The 24,259-nt window shown below is 48.1% G+C and overlaps 2 protein-coding genes across 2 annotated transcripts in view; one reads left to right on the forward strand and one right to left on the reverse strand.

Moving 5' to 3' along the window:
* The first annotated feature begins 1,040 nt into the window (after positions 1-1,040).
* On the forward strand, positions 1,041-3,342 carry LOC113999717 (5-beta-cholestane-3-alpha,7-alpha-diol 12-alpha-hydroxylase). Its single transcript, XM_027743338.2, has one exon. It carries the CDS (start codon positions 1,679-1,681, stop codon positions 3,209-3,211), a length of 1,533 nt encoding a protein of 510 aa, XP_027599139.1. The 5' UTR covers positions 1,041-1,678; the 3' UTR covers positions 3,212-3,342.
* A 2,169-nt stretch (positions 3,343-5,511) lies between these two features.
* OBSCN (obscurin, cytoskeletal calmodulin and titin-interacting RhoGEF) overlaps positions 5,512-24,259 on the reverse strand; it is a 173,325-nt gene continuing 154,577 nt past the window's right edge. The window contains 14 exon segments of the mRNA XM_039382410.1: positions 5,512-6,847; positions 6,983-7,132; positions 8,474-8,549; positions 8,812-9,035; positions 9,645-9,884; positions 11,227-11,347; positions 12,620-12,790; positions 15,098-15,220; positions 15,643-15,810; positions 15,929-16,039; positions 17,376-17,498; positions 18,088-21,613; positions 22,684-22,761; positions 23,549-23,594. Coding sequence (XP_039238344.1) covers positions 6,670-6,847; positions 6,983-7,132; positions 8,474-8,549; positions 8,812-9,035; positions 9,645-9,884; positions 11,227-11,347; positions 12,620-12,790; positions 15,098-15,220; positions 15,643-15,810; positions 15,929-16,039; positions 17,376-17,498; positions 18,088-21,613; positions 22,684-22,761; positions 23,549-23,594 — 5,335 coding nt within the window. The 3' untranslated portion in view covers positions 5,512-6,669.

Consider the following 24,259-nt stretch of genomic DNA (forward strand, 5'->3'; position numbering starts at 1 on the left):
AGGCCAGAAACCCAGCCAGGGGGTGGCTTTGCTTCTCCTGGCTCTTACCATCTGCCAGGTAGGTGGCAAGAGCCAGATGGTTCAATTGGGATCATCCCTTTGTCTACCAGGAGAGATAACAGGAGGAGCTGGGCACCTTTAAGCTGAGTTGTCTGCCCAGGGACAGTTTCCTCTGTTAGGATGAGCTGTGCCATCCTGCTGAGCAGGAAACTCTCCCCAAGAGATACATCCTTGGTTAGAGATCAGTTCAATCATAGGCTGATTTGAGACCAGTTTGATCAGAACAAAGTTGAAACCAATAACAGCCAGTGAGAAGGAGAAAACAAGTGGGCTCAGCAGAACAGTGATGGAGGAATTTGACTTCCACAGAGCCCCTTTGACAAGAGAAAAAAGATCCATGGATACTGTAACATAAATATTGGCTTCACAACACCACAGAGTGAGATCATGGGCTGAACAGAAGAGCACAGGGACCTGTTGGCCAATCCTTATTACCCAGTGTAGCTTTAAAGCTCAAGATTATGAGTTTGCTGACTTTTATTTAAATATATTGTTCACCCCAGATGCTCCTGAACCTTAAATGGTCCCTTTCCAGCCTGAAAATCTATTAAGCATTAGACTTGCCTAGAACTGTACAGAAAAAAAAAAGGAATTATTTAAAAGAAAACACTCATCACCATAGTTTTATTGCTAGACAAGGTTACAGGACTGAGAAGGGCTTGGAGTTGATCTGGAAAGATGGATTTGTTTTCACTGCTGTTATTTTTCTTCCCAACATTGCTACAGTGTGTTTCCAAAACGGTGAGGCTGGGAGCTTTCCTTAAAGAAACAAAGCCAGAATATGCATTTAGCTGATGCTGTGATGTGACCTTCACTCCACGGGTCGGGTCACTGGAGGGAACGTGGAAAGGGACAGCAGCTGGGAAGCAAGAAAGAAGATGAAGATTACGATCCCAGAGAGAGGAGAACTCTTGGGACAGCGGAAAACTTACGAGGGGATTCTCAGGGGAAGGGCAAAGGTGAGGGAAATAGCGAGGGGATAATGTCACTCTCTGTCCAATGTGAGGGCGCTGCGAGGTCCAGGCACCAGTGACTGGGACAGAGGTTGTGGTGACTGTGTGTGCAGATCAAGGTGGCAGCACTGGGAAAAAACTTCTAGGGCACTGTGCCTTGGAGAACATCAAAATGTTAGAGACCTTTCCTTCTCTTGTCTGTGGAGACCAAATTGGCTCGGCTGTAACCCCCTCCCTGAGCTTATTTCCAGTAGCATTTCCAACATCCCTTTGTTTCATTTTTTTCAGCCTGCAGTGCTTCTCCATAGCCTGGCCTTAAAGGCAGAAATCATGGAGTGGAATCCTCTGAACCTTTTTTTTTCCCCCAAAAAAACTGGGCTCCATGTCCCTAGAAAAGGAAATATGCTTAAACTGCTGCAGAGCCCAGGCCAAAATCTATCCCCCTTACACAGCATGGGTACTTCAACAGGATTACAACATCCCTCCCACCTCAGAAATCCAAGTTCAGACTGGAGTGCTCTGCGGGGGCAGGCAAACACCCGCTGCCAATGGGGACAGAGGTTGTCAGCTGTGCCTCTGCATATCAGCTGCTGGATGGGAATAGAAAGCACATTCCTGCCCCAACCTGTCCCTAGTCCCAGCTCCCAGACGGGCACAGAGCTCTCATGGGGCTGTGGGTGGTTCTCCTCTGTGCCTTGGTGTCATTGCTGCTTGGTGGCCTCTATGTCCTGGGGGTATTTCGGAGACAGAGACCAGATGAGCCGCCCCTGGACAAAGGCACCATTCCCTGGCTGGGCTACCTGCTGGATTTCAGGAAGGACAGTTCAGAGTTTCTAAAAAGGATGTGGAGGAAACACGGGGATGTTTTCACGGTGCTGATCGGTGGCTATTACTTCACCTTCGTGATGGACCCCTTCTGCTTTGGCAGCATCGTGAAGGAATCACGGTCTAAACTGGACTTTAGGGCTGCTGCAACTCAGCTGGTCCTGCAGGTTTTTGGCTACAAGCCCAACGAATCCAGCCACAACGTAGCCCGTGAATCGAGCGTGAAGCACCTGACGGGAGAGGGGCTCAGTGTCCTGACTCAAACCACCATGGAGAACTTCCAGAAGCTGATGCTTTTCAACCTGAGCCCAGGAGAGGAGAAGCGAGTGTGGCGGGAGGAGAACCTCTTCCACTACTGCTACAACATCGTCTTCAGAGCCGGGTACCTGGCTCTGTACGGCTCTGAGCCACACCAGGGGGCAGGAGACAAGGAGAAAGCTGAGGAGCGAGATCGTGTCCACTCCAACCAGCTGTTCCAGGAGTTTCGGAAGTACGACCGCCTCTTCCCTCGCCTGGCCTTCTCTCTGTTGCCTCACAAGGACAAAAGAGAAGCCGAACGGCTGAAGAGGCTCTTTTGGAGCGTGCTGTCTGTGAAGAAGGCCAGGCAGAAGGACAATATCAGTGGGTGGATCAGTGATCAGGACCAACTTCTGGCAGAAAACGGTGTCCCCGAGTACATGCGGGATCGTTTCATGTTTATGCTCCTCTGGGCATCCCAAGGCAACACGGGCCCAACAGCCTTCTGGCTCCTCCTGTACCTGCTGAAGCATCCAGAAGCTCTGAAGGCTGTGAGAGGTGAGGTAGACAAAGTCTTGAAGGAGAATGGGCAGCAAGTGAAGGCAGGGAGCCGTCCAGTTACCATCACTAGGGACATGTTGAACCAGGCTCCTCTTCTGGACAGTGCTCTGGAGGAGACCCTTAGGCTGGTGGCAGCCCCGCTGCTGGTCAGAGCTGTCCTGGAGGACATCAGCCTCAAGACAAGCAGTGGGACAGAGTACACCCTCCGCAAGGGAGACAGGGTGGCTCTGTTCCCTCACCTCGCCGTGCAGATGAACCCAGAAATTCACCACGAGCCTCACAAATTTAAGTACGACCGTTTCGTGAACCCAGATGGCACCAAGAGGGATTTCTACAAAAATGGGAAGAAGCTGAAATATGTCAACATGCCCTGGGGGGCAGGAGTATCCATCTGTCCCGGGCGGTTCTTCGCCAGCGCTGAAATGAAACTCTTTGTGTTTTTGATGCTGAGCCACTATGACCTGGAGCTGGTCAATGAGGAAGAGGAGATCCCAGGGATAGACATCAGCCGCTGGGGATTCGGGACCATGCAGCCCGTTCACGATGTTCGGTTCAGATACCGGCCACGCTTTTGATTTTGGGAAGCCCCTGTTGTGTTGTTTGTTTCGGTGTTACCTCTGAGCAAATTGTGTGATCCCGTGGTTATCAGCTCCTGATCTGATCTTGTTTGCTTAACATTTATCACGGCTTGTGTTTTTACCTCTGTCTCACGTGGTTGCTGCTCTGTGTCTCTGGTTACTGTGGTTTTGGGATATGTGATAAAAGAGAGACAAAATGTGCCCTCTGGGGCTATTCCCAGCCCCGTCCCTGTGGCCATCAGCCTGTTGAAAACCCAGAGGAGCACAGGGGCATATTGACAGGTGGGAACCCAAATTCAGGGCTTCCAAGGAACAAGTATTTTGTCCAGGGCTGTCCCAGCAGAGCTGTCAGCCCCGTGGTCCTGGCATGAGACCCCTGGAGATGTGGAGGAGGATTTCTGTCAAGGGAGGGCAGACATCCTATGGTGTGTAGGGGAAGAGGATTTTGGGATTACACAGGACTTAAAGTAGGATAGTTTGGGGAGGAACCAAAGGGGCATAAAGGATGGATTTAGGTGATTTGGGGAGGAAAACTGAGAGGTAAGGGGATAAAAGGGGCTGGTTGTGTATAAGCATGCCATACACTTCCCCCCCCCAATTTGTTTTAGTGTCTTATTAAATTCCTGTCCTTAAATTCAAAACCACAAGTCAAAGGAGCTGTGTGTCCATGGTGGCAGCACTGGCACTGGTGTGAGAGCAGTTGTACAAGCAAAGACCAGGCCAGATGAGCTGGAAAATAAGTGCCTTGGGAGCATGGGGATGAACTGCTGTGCACCAGCACTAGGACTGCGTTATTTTGTTATCAGCTCCTCACTGACACATTTATTTACTTCCACTTATAAAGTATCATTGGCAGGATGGCACCAGCTTGTAGTGAACTCCTGAAAGATCAGAGAGCAGCAAATATCCTTTCCAGAGACGTAAGAATTTCCTTGGAGTATTCAAATTGTCATGCCTGTGGTCCCCTTCTTGTATCTGATGAGATCCCCAAAGGGAGCAGAGGTGGGATGTGCTAAGCAAGGACATACCAACAGCTCCTTCCCATTTCATGTGTAAGAAAAGGTCAGATCTTGCCAATCACCTCATTTACCAGATCAGTGGGAGAAGAGCATTGTGAACATCACTCAGAACCTGCAATACCATTTTCATGTGCTTATGTGGCTTAGGAATGCAGGTGGTCACCTACCTTTCCAGGTCTGCAGGAGGCTGAGCATTCAAGGCATCCCCACTCTCCCAGTTTAGACCCCATCCTCTGCAAATACCCAAGGAGATTGTAAGGAAAGGGATGGAGTGATGGGAAGGGGCTCAAAAACCTAAGTGGGGCATGAGAAAACAACCTCAATCCCTTATGGGCTACAGCCACTGTGACCTTATAGACCTCAAACATCTGTTTTATCTCCTGGATCAATGCAAGATAAAAATTTGCCCCCTGCAAACTCTGCTTGGCTTTATTCCCTTTCAATAATTAGGGTAAATTATAAGTCCTTATAGGTGGTAAATCCCAGCCTTTCCTGTACAGAGAACAGTGGATTGACTTTAATGCTGACACTAACCTTGGACTTTGGAGATTATATATTATCAAGGAATGAAACTCAAACTATTTTCACAGATGTCCAAAGATCCTGCTTTGTTCTGCAAAGGGCAGGGGGATGTTGTAACTGCATGTTGAGGGCAAACTATCCCAGCCTGCCAGACTGGGCATTAGCCCAGACCTTGTGGTGTGGAAATTCAGGCAGAAACTATCAAGCAGCTTTGGCAGAACCAAGGAAAACCAAAACCACCTGTAACTGCACAAGGCTTGACTGTGACAGTTAATATTCCCATTATCAATTCCAGCACCTTTTCACAATTTTCATGTTGGCTCTCACCTCTTTTTTTTGTCACCCCTGGGCTCATTGTTTGGCTCTGCTACCAAGAATTAAATTTGAGCTCTTCCTGAGTTCTGGTCAATTCAAGCTCCAAACCTTACCCTGGAATGCCTTAGGATAGCTGGAGAGCTCTGAGACATCATCACATCCTGGCCAAGTGATGTCCTCACTCCAAGGCTTTAGGAAAAGGATTTTTTATGTGGATGGTTTGCATGGAGCTTGTTCCCTGCTGACACACAGTGCACATTGGTTATCACTTGTAGGGACCCCAGGTCAGAGTGAGGGTGAAAGACTGAGCTTGGGAAAGGGATATAAAAATAATGACAGTCATTCAGCAGAAAAATCTGGCTTTACTTGCTTGTCAGAATGGTTTATTTAACCAAACAGTATTGAGTCTATAAAAGACTTCAGACATGCTCAAATGCATGCAGTTGTGAGAAGCAAAAAAAAAAAGTCATATATGGAAGAGTGTGAAAGCTCCAAGTGAGTTAATCTGCAATTAAATTTTATGCTTGGGTGGCTTCTCCCCTGGCACTGAGCTTTCCATCCCAAAGTGCAACAGCAAGAGTAAAAAACCAGCCTGTGCCAACAAAAACCTGACTGGATTTGTAAGAGAAGTTAAATTGGAAGGAATCCAGGAATAAATTTGAAAAGTTTACTGGGGGGCAGCTCTCATTGCAGTGTCTGTCTCGTGTAACTCTTCTATCCCCTGAGAGAGCTGAGTGTGGAGCCTGTCCCTAAACCCCTGGTTTTCTCTCCTGTAGAGCTTAATGAAGACAATATTCCTTCAACATTCAAAGTTTTACAATCTGCTGAGTCGGTGCCTGCTCTCGACAGCACAGGGAAAACGTTCCAGGTCACAGCTCCTGCTCTGCACACTGAGCAAGGGAAGGAGTCACAACCTGCATCCTTCAGGTTTGGAACAACAGGGGTTAAACATGTTGGGAAAGGCCATCCCTGGTTAAACAGCCTCAACTCCAGTATGAAACTGCAATGCATCAGGAACTGTTTTCTGTGTTCCTTCCTCTAAACACAGACAGATACAGCTCTGAGAAAGCCTCCACTTGATGCTGCTTGTGTGGAAAATCAAAGGAAGTCAGTGGCACCCACAGATACATCAATCACTGCAGAGAAACTCGGAGGAGCACTGAGGTTATGAGTACAAAGCCACGACACAGCCAACACCACCCATTGCAGAGGAAAGCAGGGTTGGAAGGAGAAACAACGTGAAATGTCAGGATTTTTTTAAAGAATTAAAACATGGAGCCTTTGGCACATCTCTGGGTAGAAGGGCCTGTGCACTCCCCAGGGAAGAGCAGCCTGGCTTCAAAGTGCCAAAGGACAACACGTGCCTGTTACAAGGCCGTGGTCACTGGTGCATTTGCTGCCTTCACTGTCTGCTGGCCCAGTTACCCAACAAGTCACAGAATACGCAGGAACAGCCTGTGGCAGGCAGGACACACCAGCACAAACACAGGGAGCAGTGACCCCAGCTCAGCTGATGGACACCAGCTTGGCAGGACGGTTTGATACCAAACACTGAGTGCAGAAGGGACAGAGAGGCAGTTCCTGCCTGTCCCATCCACGTCACTGTGCTATCATGAGGCCGTACTTGGAGCACAGCAGGCCCCTCTTCTTTTCCCTTTCCATGAGGAAATTCCTCAGTTTGGTGGTGGGGAAGGTAACCAGTGCTTGCTGCCTGCTGTCCAAACCTGTCTCCTGGAGCCACGGGCTCTGAAGGCACTCGGAGGCTGACGGCCTTCCCCTGGAACAGGAAAGGTGAGGAGGTCAGTCAGGGAGCCCTGCTGGGTGAGGAGGCTCCTTGCACATGGAGAGAAAGGAGGGCCAATAGCCAGGATCTGCCCCAGCTGTGCAGCTGGGAGAGCAGACAGCACCTTACCAGGGGTTTGCACACAGAGTGCTCTGGAGGAAGGACACAGCCCCCCCGGACAGACCCGCGTAGCACCGCGTGAGCTTCACTTTGCCCTTCCTGGTGGTTCTCAGGAACTCACAGGGGACGTCGGAGCTGACGGGGTAGTTGGCACTCAACCTGCCCCAAAAGAAGAGAATTAATCAGAGTGAAGCTGCCTCCAGCTCTGGAGTCTCCAGCATAAGAAGGGTGTGGACTTGTTGGAGCGAGTCCAGAGGAGGCCCCGGAGATGCTGGAGCCCCTCCGTTCTGGAGCCAGGCTGGGAGAGCTGGGGGGGTTCACCTGGAGAAGAGAAGGATCCAGGGAGACCCGAGATCCCCTTCCAGTGTCTAAAGGGGCTCCAAGAGAGCTGGAGAGGGACTTAGGACAAGGGCCCAGAGTGACAGGACAAGGGGGAACAGTTTTAAACTACAATAAAGGAGCTTTAGATTAGATATTAGGAAGAAATTCTTTACTATAGGGGTGCTGAGGCCCTGGCACAGGTTGCCCAGAGAAGCCATGGCTGCCCCATCCCTGAAGTGTTTGAGATCAGGTTGGATTGGGCTTGGAGCAACCTGGTATAGCGGCCCATGGCAGGGAATTTGGAACTGGGTGATCTTTAAGGTCCCTTCTAAACCAAACCATTCTAGGATTCTCTGACTCTTATAAGGGCATCACTCAGGATGCTCCTTCTCCCAGTAACTCCCATTCAGCAGTGAGAGGAGGGTCATGACAATGCACAGAAACATCATACAGGAAATAAAAATCTCAAAGGCCACTGTTCTTCAATGAGTTTCATGACTTTGGCTGCTTTTCCACTTGGTATCATTTGGATTTTTTTGGTAAAGTTGGGGCTTTTCCGACAAGAGAAAAACACCAGCAGCTGCTGTGTTGTAAAACAGCCTCCTTCCTCTGCAGGGAGACATCACTGGGACTGGGCATCCTCATGTTGTGCAGCCAACTCCATCCCTTCCATCCCATAGCCAACTCCATCCCTTCCATCCCACAGCCAGCTCCATCCCTTCCATCCCACAGCCAGCTCCATCCCCTCTGTCCTACAGCCAGCTCCATCCCTTCTATCCCACAGCCAACTTCATCCCTTCTATCCCACAGCCAACTGCATCTCCTCCAACACACAGCCAGCTCCATCCCCTCTATCCCACACCCAGCTCCATCCCCTCTATCCCACACCCAGCTCCATCCCTTCCATCCCACACCCAGCTCCATCCCCTCCATCCCACACCCAGCTCCATCCCCTCCATCCCACACCCAGCTCCATCCCCTCCATCCCACACCCAGCTCCATCCCCTCCATCCCACACCCAGCTCCATCCCCTCCATCCCACAGCCTTCCTTGGCATTGCCAAGGAGGGTTGGCACAACTGATGTCAATTCTCTGAGTCAATGCATCTTCCCTGACTGGTGACTCAGGAATTGTGGTTTTAAGGCTGTTCACAGGGCAGGGAAGGACAGCCTGACTTACATGATGAAGGCTGTGATTCCGATGGACCAAATATCAGTCTGTGGGAGGGCTCCTTGCTCTGTCAGCAGTTCTGGAGCTGGAAAAGCAAACTGGTGTGAGCCCAGCTCTGCTCCAACGCACTGAGAGCAGCACAAAGGCAGTGGGTACTTTTGCTGCCTTCCCAAGAGTGAAGAAGAAGCAGCTCCCGGGACAGGGAGCTGGTTGAGGTAAGACACCTTTGTAGATGCTGTTTGCAGTGAAACCTTGAGGACCTCAGGCCAGGTGGCAGCAGTGCTTGATCCCTGAGCTCTGGACCCCTGGATGCCCACTGGAGTGGTGTGACTGAACTCTGTACTCACCCATGGTTTCGACATAGTCCATGCACTTGTCCATGGTAATGACTTTGTCTTGTGTGTAGAACTGTGCGTTCCCAAAATCCAGGATTTTCAGCAGGTTGGGCTCGGTGATGATCATGTTCTCAGACCTGAGATCCAGGTGCAGGATGTTGTGGGCATGGAGGTACTCAGTGGCACTGAGGATCTGCCACAGGTAGTCCCGGACCTCCACTTCGGAGTACGATGTCCTGGTGGGAGAAAGGACAGCTCTGTTTTCTATTCCCTATCTCCATGCCCAAGAATGCTTTTCTACACCCCTGGATGTTTAATCCCATCAGGCCCTTGAGAGTCAAGAGGAAACAACTCTTCATTTAGCAAATCTGTTGTGTATGGGGAGGCCAACCCATTCTGTGAGTCAAATTTACAGATGCAAGAAGCTCAGGAGGTCGTAGAGCTGCGTGTCAGAGAAAGCAGCGGGTTGGGCAGAAATCAAAATGCAGATTTGATGCCCATCATTGCCCCTCTTTTAACCACAGGCTTTCATCAGATCCATTTTCTGACATTCTGAGAAACAATGTGGAGGAGAAACAAGATTTTCTGAGTAACCTCCATGTTGTGGGAGATGGGATTTCATATCAACTACTGTAAACTGCTTTCAGTGTCTCAACTGGGCAGCCCTGAATTGTCCCAACCTTATAGGGAACTAAAGTAATTTTTGAATCTCTCAAGAGGCTGCAGAACAAATCCCATGTGCAATGACAGCACACTGGAATTGATGGAGAGGGATGATCCAGTTTGTCAGGAGAAAGCAATAGGTGTTTTCCAGCCCTGAGTGGAAAACCCTTCCATGTTCTTACCGTAGTGCCAAGGAGTGGAGCAGCTCTGGTCCCACACACACCTCCTGGATCAACACCAAGTGCCGTGGGCTGACATAGGCTCCCTTCAGCTGGGCTATGTTTGTGTGGTGGAGCTTCCTCAGGACCTGGTACTCCAGGAGCACAGTCTGCTTGTCCTCTTGCCAGTAAGGGATGATTTTTGCAGCCAAAGTCTTGCCACTCACTTTCTCCCTGCACTGTCGGACGATGCTGAATCGCCCCCTGGTACAAAGGAACACAAAGGGACATTAAACTTCTCTGCTGCTCCTGGAAGAGCCAGGAACTGCTGTTCTTTAAAAGCACCAGGATCCCATGCTGTGTTTTTTGTCCACACCTGATGGGGTGTTATTGAATCCATTCTCACAGTTTGCACATCCTCCTGTGTCTCTAAACTGTACAGTCACTTTAAATTACAGGAGTGAGAGCTTAACTCCTTTGGAGAGAGAGAAGGAGAGAGCAAGAGAACTACTCCCTGTTGGCAACAGAAGTCAGTGCCTCTCTTCTAGGCAGAAAAAGTTGCATCCTAACCCCCTGACCAAAACTGGTACCTGCAAAGGCTGATGCAGCAAGGACAGGAAACTCTGTTAGCCCTGGGCTCACTTCACGAGATATCAAGTGACTGCCCTGCTGCCCAGTCGTGATAGGACAAGGAGTGATGGTTTTAAACTAAGAGAGCTGATTTAGACAGGATATAAGGATGAATTTTTATACAATGAGGGTATAAAACATTGGCACTGGTTGCTCAGAAAGGTACCGGATGCCTCATCCCCGGAAATGTTCAAAGTCACGTTGGATGGGGCTCTGAGCAAGTTGACCTGGTTGAAAATGTCCCTGCTCGTTGCAAGGGGGTTGGACTAGATGACCTTCAAAGGTCCCTTCCAACCCAGACCATTCTATGAATCTACAACTCTTTTGCTCTCCCAAAAAATGCACAACTAAATCCTACCAAACCAAGGTGAAGATCACTCAGCCAACAGTTTGTGTGTATCACTGTGGAGGGGTTTTCAGCAACCCACTGTGACACTTGCTGAGCTGCACATTTATAAATGTGACTTTTCTAAACTCCAGCCACATAGAATCATAAAATCATAGAAACACAGAATCCTAGCATGGTTTGGGTTGGAAGGGACCTTAAGGATCATCTTGTTCCACCCCCTGCCATGGGCAGGGACACCTTCCACTATGCCAGGTTGCTCCAAGCCCTGTCCAACCTGGCCTTGAGCACTTCCAGGGATGGGGCAGCCACAGCCTTTCTGGGCAACCTGTTCCAGGGCCTCACCACCCTCATAGTAAATAATTTATTCCTAATCTCTAATCTAACACTGCTGTCTCAGCCTGAAGCCATTCCCCCTTGTTATATCACTGCATGGTCTTGTAAAAAGTCCCTCTCCATCTTTCTTGTAGCTCCCTTCAGGTCCTGGAAGGCCTCAATTAGCTCATCCCAAAGACTCCTCTTTTCCAGGCTGAACAATCCCAATTCTCTCAGCCTTTCCTCATAGGAGAGGTGCTCCATCACACGTAGGATTTCCCTCTGGATCACAGAGAACTCAGCTGGATTCTCTACCTTTTGATCTCTGTTTGGAAGGCGTAGGTCTGGTAGGTTGGGAAGGGCTCAGATGGTGTGATTACTTCACTCTCTTCCTCAGTGGCAGGTGCTGGGATTTCCTGTGTTGCAGCACGAAGCTCTGCAGAGAAAAAGGGACAGGGATTACATGGGAAAACAGCTCTGTGTGGAAAATGGGGCCTTTCTGAAGCTCCACTGTCTATGAACAACAGCAAAGGCGACAGCAGAGATTTCTCCAGGTGACTCTGCAGCCTGAATCCCAGCTGTGGCACCCAGTGCTGTTGGAATGCAACTGATCCTGCTCTTTCCACCCAAAAATTCCCTGGTGTGGCCAATCCAGGCAGCATGAGGTGGACTGTATATTGTGAGCTTGATATATCAAACATCTGAGCCACTGGTTCACATCTCCTCACACAACGAGTCACCAGGTCACAGCAAGACACTGACAGAGAACCAGAAACTTCTTTGGGGTGGATATTTCAGGGCAGTAGCTGAAACTTTTTGCTCTAGTTCTGGTGTGTTGTTGTGTCCAAGTGCTCCCTGAAACACTAAATCATCTCTTTAAAGCATCTGCTTGGAAATGCTGGACACATTGAGATACATTGATGGATCCTGGACCAAGGGAAAGCAGAGGATTTAAGGTGAGTTAAAAATATCTCTGTGAACTGATTTTTACAGAGCAATCCTCTCCACTGGGAGGAAATTCCAGTTAGACCATCCTTCTATTTCTTGGCAGAAAGGATGCTTTGCTACAAGGATATGTTTGCTGTGGGGTTACGGATTTCTTAATTTTAAAAACATGTGAGTTGTACAATGCAGTCAAACAAGTGAAAAAAAAAATAGTAAATTGGGCTTTCTTTACTTCAGAGACAAAATACAGCTGGAAAATTCATCACAGAAGGACAATAATTCCCAAAGGAAAACACCGGAATAGAGACATTAACTACTGAATTTAGGATTTAGTCCATAATATAGAGCAGGTCCAGGGCTTTCACCAGAGGCGGATCTATATCAAGAGATAAATGCCTCCAGTCACACATTTATGGTCCAAGATCCATTTCTTCATCATCTCTGATCAAACCTGAGTGTGTCTTCAACAGGTAATCTTCAGTTCCCAGGTTTTTATTTTATTATTAAATTTTACATATATTTACATACTGTTTCTATTTACACAATGTTATTCTCTTATTGGGTTTTTGGATATATTTATACATATTCCCCTGAGTCCAGAATTAGTAAATAATGTAATTTTAGACAGAAAAACCCTAAATCACCCTGAGCCAAGTGGAACTGGCCTTGGTTCACTTGCTCTTGACTTCTGGGCCCACATCTAAAAGGGTGCAGTGGTTTTGATGCAGGAAGATCCCGATGGTTTCTCGGGATTTGATCTTACCCATTGGATCCTTCCCGGTGATTTTCACGCTGGCAGATGGGTCGCTGTAGGGGCCCATTCCTGCTTTGCTGGTGCAGGCAATCCTGAAGTGGTAGATAAACCCCTTGGGCAGATTTTTGGCATAGTAGCAGCAGTCAGCGAGGTCAGAAGCCAGAGTTGTCCACTCCCCATCTTAACCAAGGAAAGAGAGAAAAGACACCGGGACTCAATTATGATGATCTCACTGGGTTGTAGCTTTTTTGAGGTTTTGGGGTTTATTGTTTTTTTTTTTTTTTCCACCAGCTTTACTTATGTGCTGGGAATATGAAGAAAAAAAGGCCCATTCCAATCCCTTAACTTTGTGTGATTCTCTGAATCTTGTAGAATGAAAGAAAAACCAACTTGCTATGGCCAACTTTTGTGCGTGGTGACACTCACTGTCCCTGTGTTACTCTCCTCTGAAATCAGCTGGTTTATATCTGACAAGTCCAAGTTGTGCCAATATTCTGTCAGAGAAATGGGGAAACTTTCCTGTGTTCTTTCTGTTTATCTAATTCCTGCACCAATCTCTAATGCAAATATCCACCAAGAACTCCAAACAGAACCCCCAGCTAAATCACTGACCTGTTTTTCCTTTTGGCCCTGTCCTGAATCCAGTTGAGACCATGAGGATTCCTGGACAGAACTATCCACTAACACTCTCCAAGCAAAACCAGTGTTTGAAATGTAGGCAGTTTTACTCAGCTTTTATGAAACTCGGATGATTTCTCAAGGAACTGAAATTGCAGATATGTTCTGGACTCATAATTTATGGGACTAAGGTGGGAAGGAGAAAATCACCAGCAAACATTTAATGACCTTTCATTTCACATGTTGCTGTGTCTCATGTTTTGCTGCTGTGCTCAAGGCTGAACTCAACTCCTTTCTACTGCCTGAGATTAAACCCATCCTTTCACTCAAATAAACACTTCTGGAGGCCTCAAACCTTTAAATAAGCAGTAATTCACTGCCCAAACTGAAAGTATTGATGACTTTGCAGGGTACTGGCTGAATTTAAGGATGTGTTTGTATAAGAAGGAGCAGATACAGCTTAGAAATAGAGAAAAGTGTCTGCAGAAGCAGCTGGTAAAAGCCTGTTGTCAAGTCATGGATAAAACAAGGAATTTTTTACCTTAATCCTCCTGTGTTCAGAAACTTTTCATGTTCCTGCTAAATACACAGAATGCAATGGAAGATTATAGATGCCGTTTCCTGTTTTTTTCCTAATTGGAACAACCTGTGTTTCTATCCTCCACAGAGTGTGTCCTATTGTCGTGTCAAAAAGGAATAACAAAAAGAAAGTGGCGTAGGAGAAAAAGTGACTCACACCAGCTCCAGAGGGAAAAGGCTGAAAACTGCCTGTGCCCGTGCTAATCCAGAAGGGAGTGTTTGTATATTCGGGGAATTAGATGAGGGAACATGGAGCAGCTGAATCCAAAGGGCTGTGTTTGTGTGACTGCAGAAGGCACTGCTGTCAGACATCACATTCGTAGTAACAACAGCAAAGCAGTCCCAGGAGAGATGGAATAGGCTTGGGGATTTGGTTCAAAGCTTTTGTGACTGAACAGGAAAACATCCGCTTTTGACAAGGGCACATAGTGACAGAAGGAGGGGGAATGGCTTTAAACTGTAAGAGGGGAGATTTAGATCAGATGTCAGGAAGAAATTCTTCTCTGTGAGGGTGGTGAGGCCCTGGCACAGGTTGCCCAGAGAAGCTGTGGCTGCCCTTGGATCCCTGAAGTGTCCAAGGCCAGGTTGGAGAGGGCTTGGAGCAACCTGGGCTAGTGGGAGGTGTCCCTGCCCATGGCAACGGGTTGAAACTGGATGGTCTTTAAGGTCCTTTCCAACCCAAACCTTTTTATAATTCCATGATTCTATGATTCACTGACTTCCTTAAGCTGTGGACCAAACCCTTGCAAGAGAACATCAAAGGGGTGATGCAGTATTGCCAAAATGTGGGTATTTATTCTGGCTGTTTGCCCTGAGCTTCCTCCGTAATCAATGGGAAAAGAAAGCCTGGCTGTTTAGCAGAGGATGAACTCTCTTTTTGACAGATCACCTTCCTCCACAACAGACTGTCCAGAAAGCCTGGATATAAGATGATGTTGTTTGCTGGGCATTATTAGTGTATCCTTTTGCCAAATTACTCAAGGCTGTGTATCAGGCACCAACCAGGCATTTTCTTCTGTAGCTGCTCACTTTTGGGTCATAACTTTCGTGTCACCTAGTTTGAGTCACACTTCAGCAAAGCCTTGGTATGAGGATGCATATTTTCCAGGCTGATTTATTTAGCACAACACTTAACTTTCAGATGGCTGAATGATGGCTGTACGGATTTCATTCCTAACTCAAAACTAGGGAGTTAATCAGGCTGTTTCTGAATAAAAGTAAAATATCCAGAAGGTGAAGGGATCACACAAACCAAGATGTTCCCTTTGAGGTGTAAGGACAGCACTTTACCTTGACTCTTGCATTGGATGGTGTAATGGACAGGGGTGTTGGTCTCCACAGGTTTCCAGACCACCTGCACTCCATCCTTGTAGACTTCCACCATGTCAGGGGGTGGAGGGCTGGGAGGAACCTCTGTTGAGAGGAGGCACAAAACCCAAGGACTGTTAAGAGCAGCACTGCTGTGAATCAAAACCCTACACCCAGCATGTCTCGGGTATATATATATTTTTATATATATATTTATATATATATGTATATGTTTTATATGTATATATAGGCACACACCTAGAGAAACAGCAATTTAACCCAACCTAAATTTAAACTCAGTATTAAAGTTTTGTCTTGGAGGGCTCTGAATCCAGAAGAGTGAAGAAGAGGGAATGAACCCTGCAATATGTGCCACACTACCAGACAGCAAAGGCTGTGGACAACAGCAAGGGAGAGATTGTCCTCTGCACCTCTCTGCAGAAATCTCACCTCAAAGGTATTTACAGGTCACATTTTGGGGCAGAATTATTTATAACACCTGTTTCTGTAGCTGCTTCTCCTCTTACCTGCTTTTCTTATGACACAAGAGGTGGATGCCGAGCCCAGGGAGTTTGTGGCCACACAGGTGTAAATACCAAAATCCTCAGGATTAACAGAGAGAATAGTTAAGAGCTGGAAGTGTTTGAGGGTGGATGAGATGAGGATCCGGCTGCTGCTCTGGATAGGGATCCCATCTGAAAAGCAGAAGGTAGGAGAGATAAACACCCCGAAAGTTGATACCAAGGTGTCTAAACCCCTCCCTGCACCCCTGTCCCAGAGGTCAGGGACTCCCTGGAGGGATGCCAGTGTCACCTCTGAACCAGTTGATGTGCAGGGAGGAGTGAGCTGCCGTCCGGCACGACAGCGTCACGCACTGTCCCACGGCAGCAGCCTGGTCCATGAGCTCCTCAGTGAAGGAGGGGGCTGCAGGGAAGAGGAAAAAACATCAATTCAGAATAGCCAGGAGAGTTCTGTGGAAAACAAATGCATGCAGGACGTCAGAAAACCTTTCTAATTGTTCAAGAACATTTCTGGTTCTTGCTCTGTCAGTCTTTTGACCGCCAGTTGGAGAACCCCCTGGGCATTGAGCACAGGTGCAGGAGCCCCAGGGACACAGTGTGACTGCTCATACATGATCACCCAGATGGATCTTGGGAAGTCCATAGGGAATACATTGCCCAGCCCTGCTGGTACAGCTGAGGCAGCAGAACAACTCAGAGCAGAGAGAGATCATGTCACAGCAAGAGTGTTCCCCCAGCCGAGCCAAAATGTGGGGGCAAAACTGGAGGAAATGGCCTCCAGTTGCAGCAGGGGAGGGTTAGATTGGATATTAGGGAAACTATCTTCATGGAAAGGGTCATCATGGATTGGAACAGGCTGCCCAGGGCAGTGGTGGAGTCACCACCCCTGGAAGGATTTAAAAGACATGTGTTTGTGGCACTTGGGGACAGGGTTTACTGGTGGCCTTGGCAGCGCTGGGGAATGGTTGGACTCGATGATCTTAGAGGTCTTTGCCAACCTAAATGATACCATGATCAAGACAACGTAAGAAGAGAGAAGCAGAGATGAAAGATGGATATGAAAGGAGGAAAAACCCCACAGAGCATCAAATCTGCTCCTGCCTCCATGGCAAAGGGGGAGCTCAGGTTTTCTTCTGTGCTTCTCCGGGGTTTTTTTCTCCCCAGTTGCCAGGAGCTGCCAGCCTCTCACACCTGCCCTTCCCAGTGTTTTCCTGGGCTCTGCTGAGTACTGGGACGTTAGTCTGACCTTGGGAAATGCTCCTGACAGAGTCAAGGGGAAACTTGTCTAGGAAAAAGCAAATTCAGCTTCACTGATGCACCATGTGGGGCTGCCCCGTTATTTTTCATTCCGTAGCTCTGTAGCAGCATGTCTGGACTTAACACATCCATTCAGGACTGGAGCATAGGAATTCATAGTTCCCTGCCTCTGCCTTCCCACCCATGGATACTCCTTTTATTCTCTTTCTATCTTACACCTGGATTTTATTCCTTTGCAGTGGCTTCCTGGAGTGGCTCCAATTTGCAAACAACGCCATGACAGGTTTTATCAAGGTCCTAGTTATGATGTAAACAGAGGAGACTGGCCCATGTTACATGAGTTGGTCCAGGTCATCTCTCCAGACAATCACTGCAGATCCATCCTTAGAAACTGGCCTCACACAGCACTGGGATTTTCATTACTGATACTTCATGCTAAAACAAACCACTGGCTTTGTGGCACCACAGTGCCACAGCAATACCTTTCTCCTTTGGCATGAGGCTTGGCAACTTGAATGAGGAGAGTGCTGATTTCCTCTTCAGAGATCCTTCAGCCCCTGTTAACAGCTCTTTCTCTGCTGCCTCACTTCCCAGCTCACCAAACTCTGTTTTGAGAAAGGATGAGAAGTCATTCAAGGCCACCCTTCTCCCCGCGGCATCAATTTACAGTGACAGCTCCACCATTCACACATAAACAGCTCATCACTCACAGGTTCCCTTATTAACCAGCCTTCAGTCAGCAGGGAAGGCTGTGACAGCTGTGACAAACACAACAGTGTCCTGGAAGAACAGGGAATATCTAGGGATGGCAGAGAAGAAAGGACAGATCCTGATGTCCAATAGGACTTCTATAGCTGACTTCACCAGCTTCTCCCAGTCACTTTATTTTTTTGAGATTTGCCATGGTCAGATGATAACTGCAGCAAGGAAAACATCACCCAGGTCTGCTTTTGTGCAACCTCAGACAGGAGAATTTGAGCCCCTTCCATCAGTGGATTAACCCATCTGCCTCTGCACTGGGGTAACCCAGTAACAGAGGGGTAGTGCTGGAGCTGGAAACTGCTGATTTCATAACCTGCCATGGCCAGTTTTACAATCTCAGTCTAACCACAGCCTCAGATAAAAGGAAAAGGCAGCTTTATCAGAGCCCAGTTATAGCAGAAAATCTATAAAGGAGCAGAGTGAAATACTTACCTTCCTCTGCCTCTGGCTCAGGAGATGTCTTTCCTTTTAGGATTCTTGAAATATGGGCAACAGAAGCTTTTACTTTCTTCTTCAGACTCTGCTCCACTGACAGCTCCACTGAATGAGACCTTGCATATGGCTTAAAGAGTCCTGGCTTGGTGTGGAAGGAGCTTTTCTGCTTCCCACCGGAGTCCTTTTGGGAGCCGTACATTTCTTTATGGCTCTCTGGCCCTTTCCCCATGGCCACTAAGTGAGTTGCCTTTGAATCCTCAGATATTTCCAAATGGTTCTTCCTGTTCTTGTCCTCTGCCTGCTCCCTGATGCACAGCCTTTTATCCTTATGCAGATGCCCTGCAGGAGGAGACCTTGCCCTTTCACCGAGAGGAATAAACCGTCTACGAACTGGCTTGGGCGAAGGCTTCTTGTAGCTCAGAAATTCAAACGGAAAATAGACAATGTCATACAAGTCAGAGAAGTTCAAGTAGGCAGGTTCCACCTCTGAGATGTCAAATTTTTGAGGGCCGCTGCCAGTACTGGGGGTTTCATCTGACAGGTCTTTGATTTTCACCAAAGACACTTCTGGGTGTTTCCCGGTGTCCTTGATCACTGACACTCGGCTGGGTCTTTTCCCAGTGTCCAAGCTCTCTGTTGAGGAAACGCTGGCTCGGCTGGAAGTGGGGCTCTCAAACGCCAAGTCCTCCAGGTGTTCACGTTCGTGAGGAACTGTCTGTGCTCCCTGCCCTTCCAGTACCTCTGACTCCTCACTCACAGCAAGGTAGGGTTCTTCAAGGCCATCCTGCTCATCTTCCCTCTGTTTTACAGAAGGGGAGGAGGTGTCCATGTGCTTTCTGCTCTCCTTCTCTCCAGAAACTGACTCTGCCCAAACATTCATCTCTTCAGAGAGGGAAACCATCTCGTCCACTAAGCCCTCCAGCACAGCAGACTCCTCATCACTGTAAAAGGAAGACCTGTGATGTGATCGCTCCTGACGGCGATCCCTGCGGAGCGACGGTGGGACAGCTTTTCCAGCGTCAGATCTTCCACTTTCTAAGGCAACGCCTCCACCCTCACCATGGACCTTTGGATGTTCCTCATATTCTACTTCATAGGCTGAAGCTAGAGCACCTTCTGGTTGTGCAGCAGTTAAGGCACCCCCCAGACCATCAGAAATCCCAGCACTGGGACCGGCAGCCCTCTGCTGCTCCAACTCCCGATGTCCAGCCTTGGGGAAAGGAGCAGACGTGGTCTGTGCAGTTGCTGGGCTTCCACCTGCTGTCACAGCAGATCTCACCTCGCTGTGAAGGGATGGATGTTCCTGTTTTTCCCTCTCACAGACCGAAGGGAGAACAGTGCTTTGGGAGGACACTGTTCCTGCTGTGTGTCTGCTCCCTGGAACAGCATGGCCTTCAGAAACCTTCTGGGGTTTGGCTCCTTCATGGACCAAGCTGGGAACAACCTCTGTGACCGCAGAGCTTTCGCTCCTCAGAGCAACAAACCTCTCCTTGCTGTGAGCTGGCCCTTCCCTTTCAGCCTGTGCTCCACCGGAGACCGGAGTCGGCACTGATTGTGGTGGTGGGACTTTGGGAACAGCAAGGTGCTCTCCTTTCAGGCTGGCTGATGCTGTGAATCCATGAGCAGGAGCCTTACTGTGAGCCTGGCTTTCACCAGCATGGGCTGATAGTGGAGTGACTCCTGTCACACCCAGCCCTTCCTCCTCCAGGACAGCAGAACTCACCTCTTCGTGGGTCTTCACCTTCTGAGGAGCCCCTTCACCAGCTGTGAGGGCACCTGGCCGCTTGCCCAGAGAGACAGGAGCTGCTGGAACACTTTTCCCAGGAAGTTCCCGACTTTTGTCTTTGCGTACTGGAAGTGAATCGGTCTCTGTCTGTTCTGCTGGAACAGCAGAGCTTTCATGCTCCATGAGTTCAGACTCGGCAACACCGTGAGCAGAGGTCTTTTCACCTGAGTGTTTCTGCCTTTTGTCCTTCCAAGGTGGAACTGGGGCTGTCCTTTTGATCAGCAACATTCCACCTTTTTGATCCTGGTGGATGTCAGCGCTGTGAGCAGACTCCTGGGGCAGACACACACCTCCCTTACTTGTGGGAGATGACTCAGAGGTGGCCTCTGACTGTGTCAAGGTTGGAATGGACTCTTTGCTCTCCTGAAAAGCAGTGTCAGAGGAAGATTTACCCTCCATGCTCTCATGTTTTTGGGCTGCTGATGCAGTTATGTCTGAGCACTGGGCAGTCAGAACGGGGCTTTTGCCTTCCAACTCTTCAACATCCTCCTCAATCTCAGTAGCTTTTGACTTCTTCAGTAAAGGTTTCCTATTTTCACTCCTGTGAGGTGACACTGGAAGTCCCTCAGCCTGTTGCATAAAAGCAGCTGGGCACTCATTACCCTCACAATGTGTGGAAGGAGGGGGCTTCTCTCCTGGACAATCCTTGCTGGCTCTCCTGACTTCCTCCTGCTTTGATGTGTCTACAGAACATCCCTTGCCAGGCCCTGCAGAAATGTCACAGTGGTCACTGCCTTCAGGGCAGCTCTCCTGGGACAAGACATCACAGTCTTCTTCCAAAATGTCTTGTTCCCTCAGTGACCTCGAGGCTCTCAGCCTGTAGTCGTCCAGGGAACGGCTCCTGCTGGTACCAGCAATGGCAGGATGTGGTGGTTTCCTGGCAGTGTCAAACGACGCTGATTTGGTCAAGGATCCCAGCAGGCTTTCCCTGCGATCATCTCCTTCCTCTTCCTCTTCCAGTTCAAACTGTTCCAGGAGGGGCTCACGGAGACCACTGAGGGGCACCTTCGAATATCCACCTTTCCGGAAAGTCCTCCTGGCTCTGTCCAGGTGCCTCCTGAACTCCCTGCCTGGCGAGGAAGGCAGCCTTGCAGGGAGCTCTGTTGCTTGGCTGTAGAAAGTGCTTTTGATGACACTCTGCCTGGGCACAAAGGCAGATGGCTTTTCTGTGCCATCCCCAGCCTTTTCAATCCTCTCCTTATCAGCTAAAGACATGTCTGGTTTTCCTTTCTGACCTGGATGTGATGTGCTTTCCATGGAAGCCCCCACAGATGAAGGCTCAGCAGCACCACTCCTTTGGGGTTGCTCCGCTCTTTCATCTCGAACACTGGGATGGAGCCTCTCTTCCTTCTCCTGGAAGACACTCGCCATGAGCATTTTGCTTTCTGTGGGTGATTTGTCCCCCACCTCAGCCTTCATGGAAGCATATTTCCTCCTCATGGGTTTTACTGGAGGGACTGGTGCCTTGGAGTGCTTCTGCTCACTTGAACGTTTTGGAGGCTCCTGATAACTTGGTGCTTCAAATACGGGCAAGTGCAGCTCGGGGGTGGAACCAAAATGCCTCTTCTTGGGGAAATTCGAGTTCTCGTTGTCTGAAGAGGAGCCACTGGTACTGGATGAAGTGCTTTCCTCGATGAGGTGTCGGGAGATGGCCAGGGAGGTGTTGTCGTGGGTCCTTTCCAGGATTTCTGGGATAGACCTCATTACCAGGATGGATTTGTAGCACATCAGAGACCGCTGGGGAGCCAAACAAAATGCAGCACAGTGAGATGGAGACATGGTGGGAGGATGGCAAAGCAAACATACCCAAATGAAATCCTGAACTCTTAATTACCTCACCCACGAGTTTAATTACACACTGCCAACCCTTTGTACACGTCACCAATCCGGGTCTCATTTGCTCTCTAAATCTTCCTCTTCCCTCATTGACAGACATGAAACTAAACTGACTTCAGGGGACATACTTGCTGTTGTGAACAGGGAAGTAGGACCCTGCTTGAGATTTCCAAAGTCAATCTGGCCACTCAAAGCAGATGGAAAGGCGCTTTTAATGGAAAACATCAGAAGAAAGACTTGCTGGAATCAATGGCCTTAAATCCATTGATTGCAGTTCAACCTACGGTGACTCAGGTCAACAGAAGACCTACCACAGTGCAGGAGGTGGGATTCCTCTGCTCTAAATTCTGCCATGTGAGACATCTCAGTTGAAATTGGGCAGCTGCCCTCCCCTTCCAACCAGCAGGGAGAAATTGGCTTCTTCAGAAGGCAATCAATCCCATCATTTTAGAGAACCTCTGGAAAAGAGGTATTTTTGGAGACCTGTCTATAATTCAGCAAAGGCAGCTGAGGGCACCTCACTTAGACACAACCTTGTGTCTTACAGGCACCTGCATGAGACCAAGTGTTTCCCAGGCAGTAAAAGTCTAGGATAATTAATTCCTGACACATCCCTCAGCTGCAGCCTCCTGGGCTTATTCCCCATTCACAGCCAAGCTGAGATCTCTGCTGAGCTCGCTGTCCAAGCCCAAAAGACTTTCAAAGATTCAAATGTAAATAAAAATATATATAACAAAAATATAGATTATATAGATTATTATAGTTTATTGTATATTATATATTAATATATAATATATAGTATATATTAATATAATATGCAATACAATATGATTATATATTATATATTACATATTATATGTTAGATAATATATAATATAAATAACCTATAATATATATTATTATATAGTATAAAGATTATATTGATTATTATATAGATTATATAACAAAAATATAGATTAAGGGCAACTCACCTGCCACTTGCTCCGAGCCACGATGAATTTGAGCTGCTTGGTATTAATGAAATGAGCTGCTTCGAGGGGGACATTGTGCTGACAGGTGGAATGAGAGGAAAATCATTGGTTCAAAAAAAACTGACTTCATTTCCTAATAAATCTCTAGGATTCCCTCCTTCCAGAGTTGTTTAATTTAGGAAAGCTACAGTAGACCAAATGCTACACTCCCTTCATAGTTAAATTGCAGACAAAATCAGTGATAAAAGTAAGCCTTGTTCAATACATGCCATTAAATCCTTTTTTTATTGCTAATTTTTAGCTCTTCCCCTTAGTGATTTAAGGCATTGCAATATACAAACTATAACTTTGTCCTGCAAAGCCACAGGTTCCTTCCTATATTGATGTGTGGAGGAAACAGCCTGAAGCTGAACCAGGGGAGGTTCAGTTTGGACATTAGGGAAAATTTCTTCCTGGAAAGGGTAGTCAAGGATTGGAACAGTCTGCCCAGGGCAGGATGGTGGAATCACCGTCCCTGGAAGGATTTAAAAGATGTGGCACTTGGGGATATGGTTTAGTGGTGGCCTTGGCAGTGCTGGGTTAATGGTTGGACTCCATGACCTTAGAGGGGTTTTCCAACCTAAATGATTCCTTGTTGTATCTGCTCACGTCAGTAGTAAATCTTTATCCTTTGAAAGGAAAGGTATCCTGGCATGTAAACCCCTTTCTGAGGAGCCATTCCTGAGCTCCTCTGTGGCACAGAAAGTAAGAGACCATGGGAAAAAAATAAACCAGCAAACATCCAGCAGCTTTTGGGGCCGCCCCTGCCAAGGTCTCTTCCAACCTCGTTATTGTAATGACTAATAAAGGACCAGGACAAACTTACCATGAACCACTTGTGGGACAGACAGTCCAAAGCACTAGGCCTGGCTCTGGTAAGAGAACAGATGGGCATTTTAGTTGGAAGTCACTTCCAAAGCAACCACAAGATCTTCCTGAAGGTCCTGCTGCTGATGGACACAGGTGTACGCTTTGGTGTGTGTCCTCAGGCTGCTGGTTTAGAGCTGAGAAGCCAACAAGCTTTGAGCCCAAGGTTTCCTTCCCTTGAGGTGAAATAATCCTCCTTTTTTCTTTCCCAGATTCCCCACAGACCCCCAGGAAGACCCTGTGACACTCTGTGTGGAGCCTGTTCAAGAGTGTCCAGAGCAGACCTAAGAGGGACTTTGCCTCTTTAGGTGGCCAGAGACAAAATAGCTTTGGCAGAAGGCAGAAAGAATAGAAATGAAATTAAAAAGCAAGGGCCTGCAAACCTGCCTTCAAGCCTCCTTTTGTACCTGAAATTGCTTAATGAATATGGTTAATGGTATTTAATTCTCTCATAACTCCCTCTACACGAGTCCTTGCTCTTCCCACTTGTCTATGTTGCTCCAGAAATTCACCTGCCTGGAGGGGGCAGGGAGTCACCATCACCACCCCAACGTGGCAAATATCCAAACTGTGGTTTGGGTAATGGGGAATAACGAGCTAAAATTAGGGCAGAACATCTCGAAACATCAGCTTGCTACTTTTCTAGAGAACAACAGCTCTGACCAGCCGA

The sequence above is a fragment of the Pipra filicauda genome, unplaced genomic scaffold (assembly GCF_003945595.2).
Source record: "Pipra filicauda isolate LSUMZ 115617 unplaced genomic scaffold, ASM394559v2 scaffold269_size1075953_pilon, whole genome shotgun sequence".
NCBI lineage: Eukaryota > Metazoa > Chordata > Aves > Passeriformes > Pipridae > Pipra > Pipra filicauda.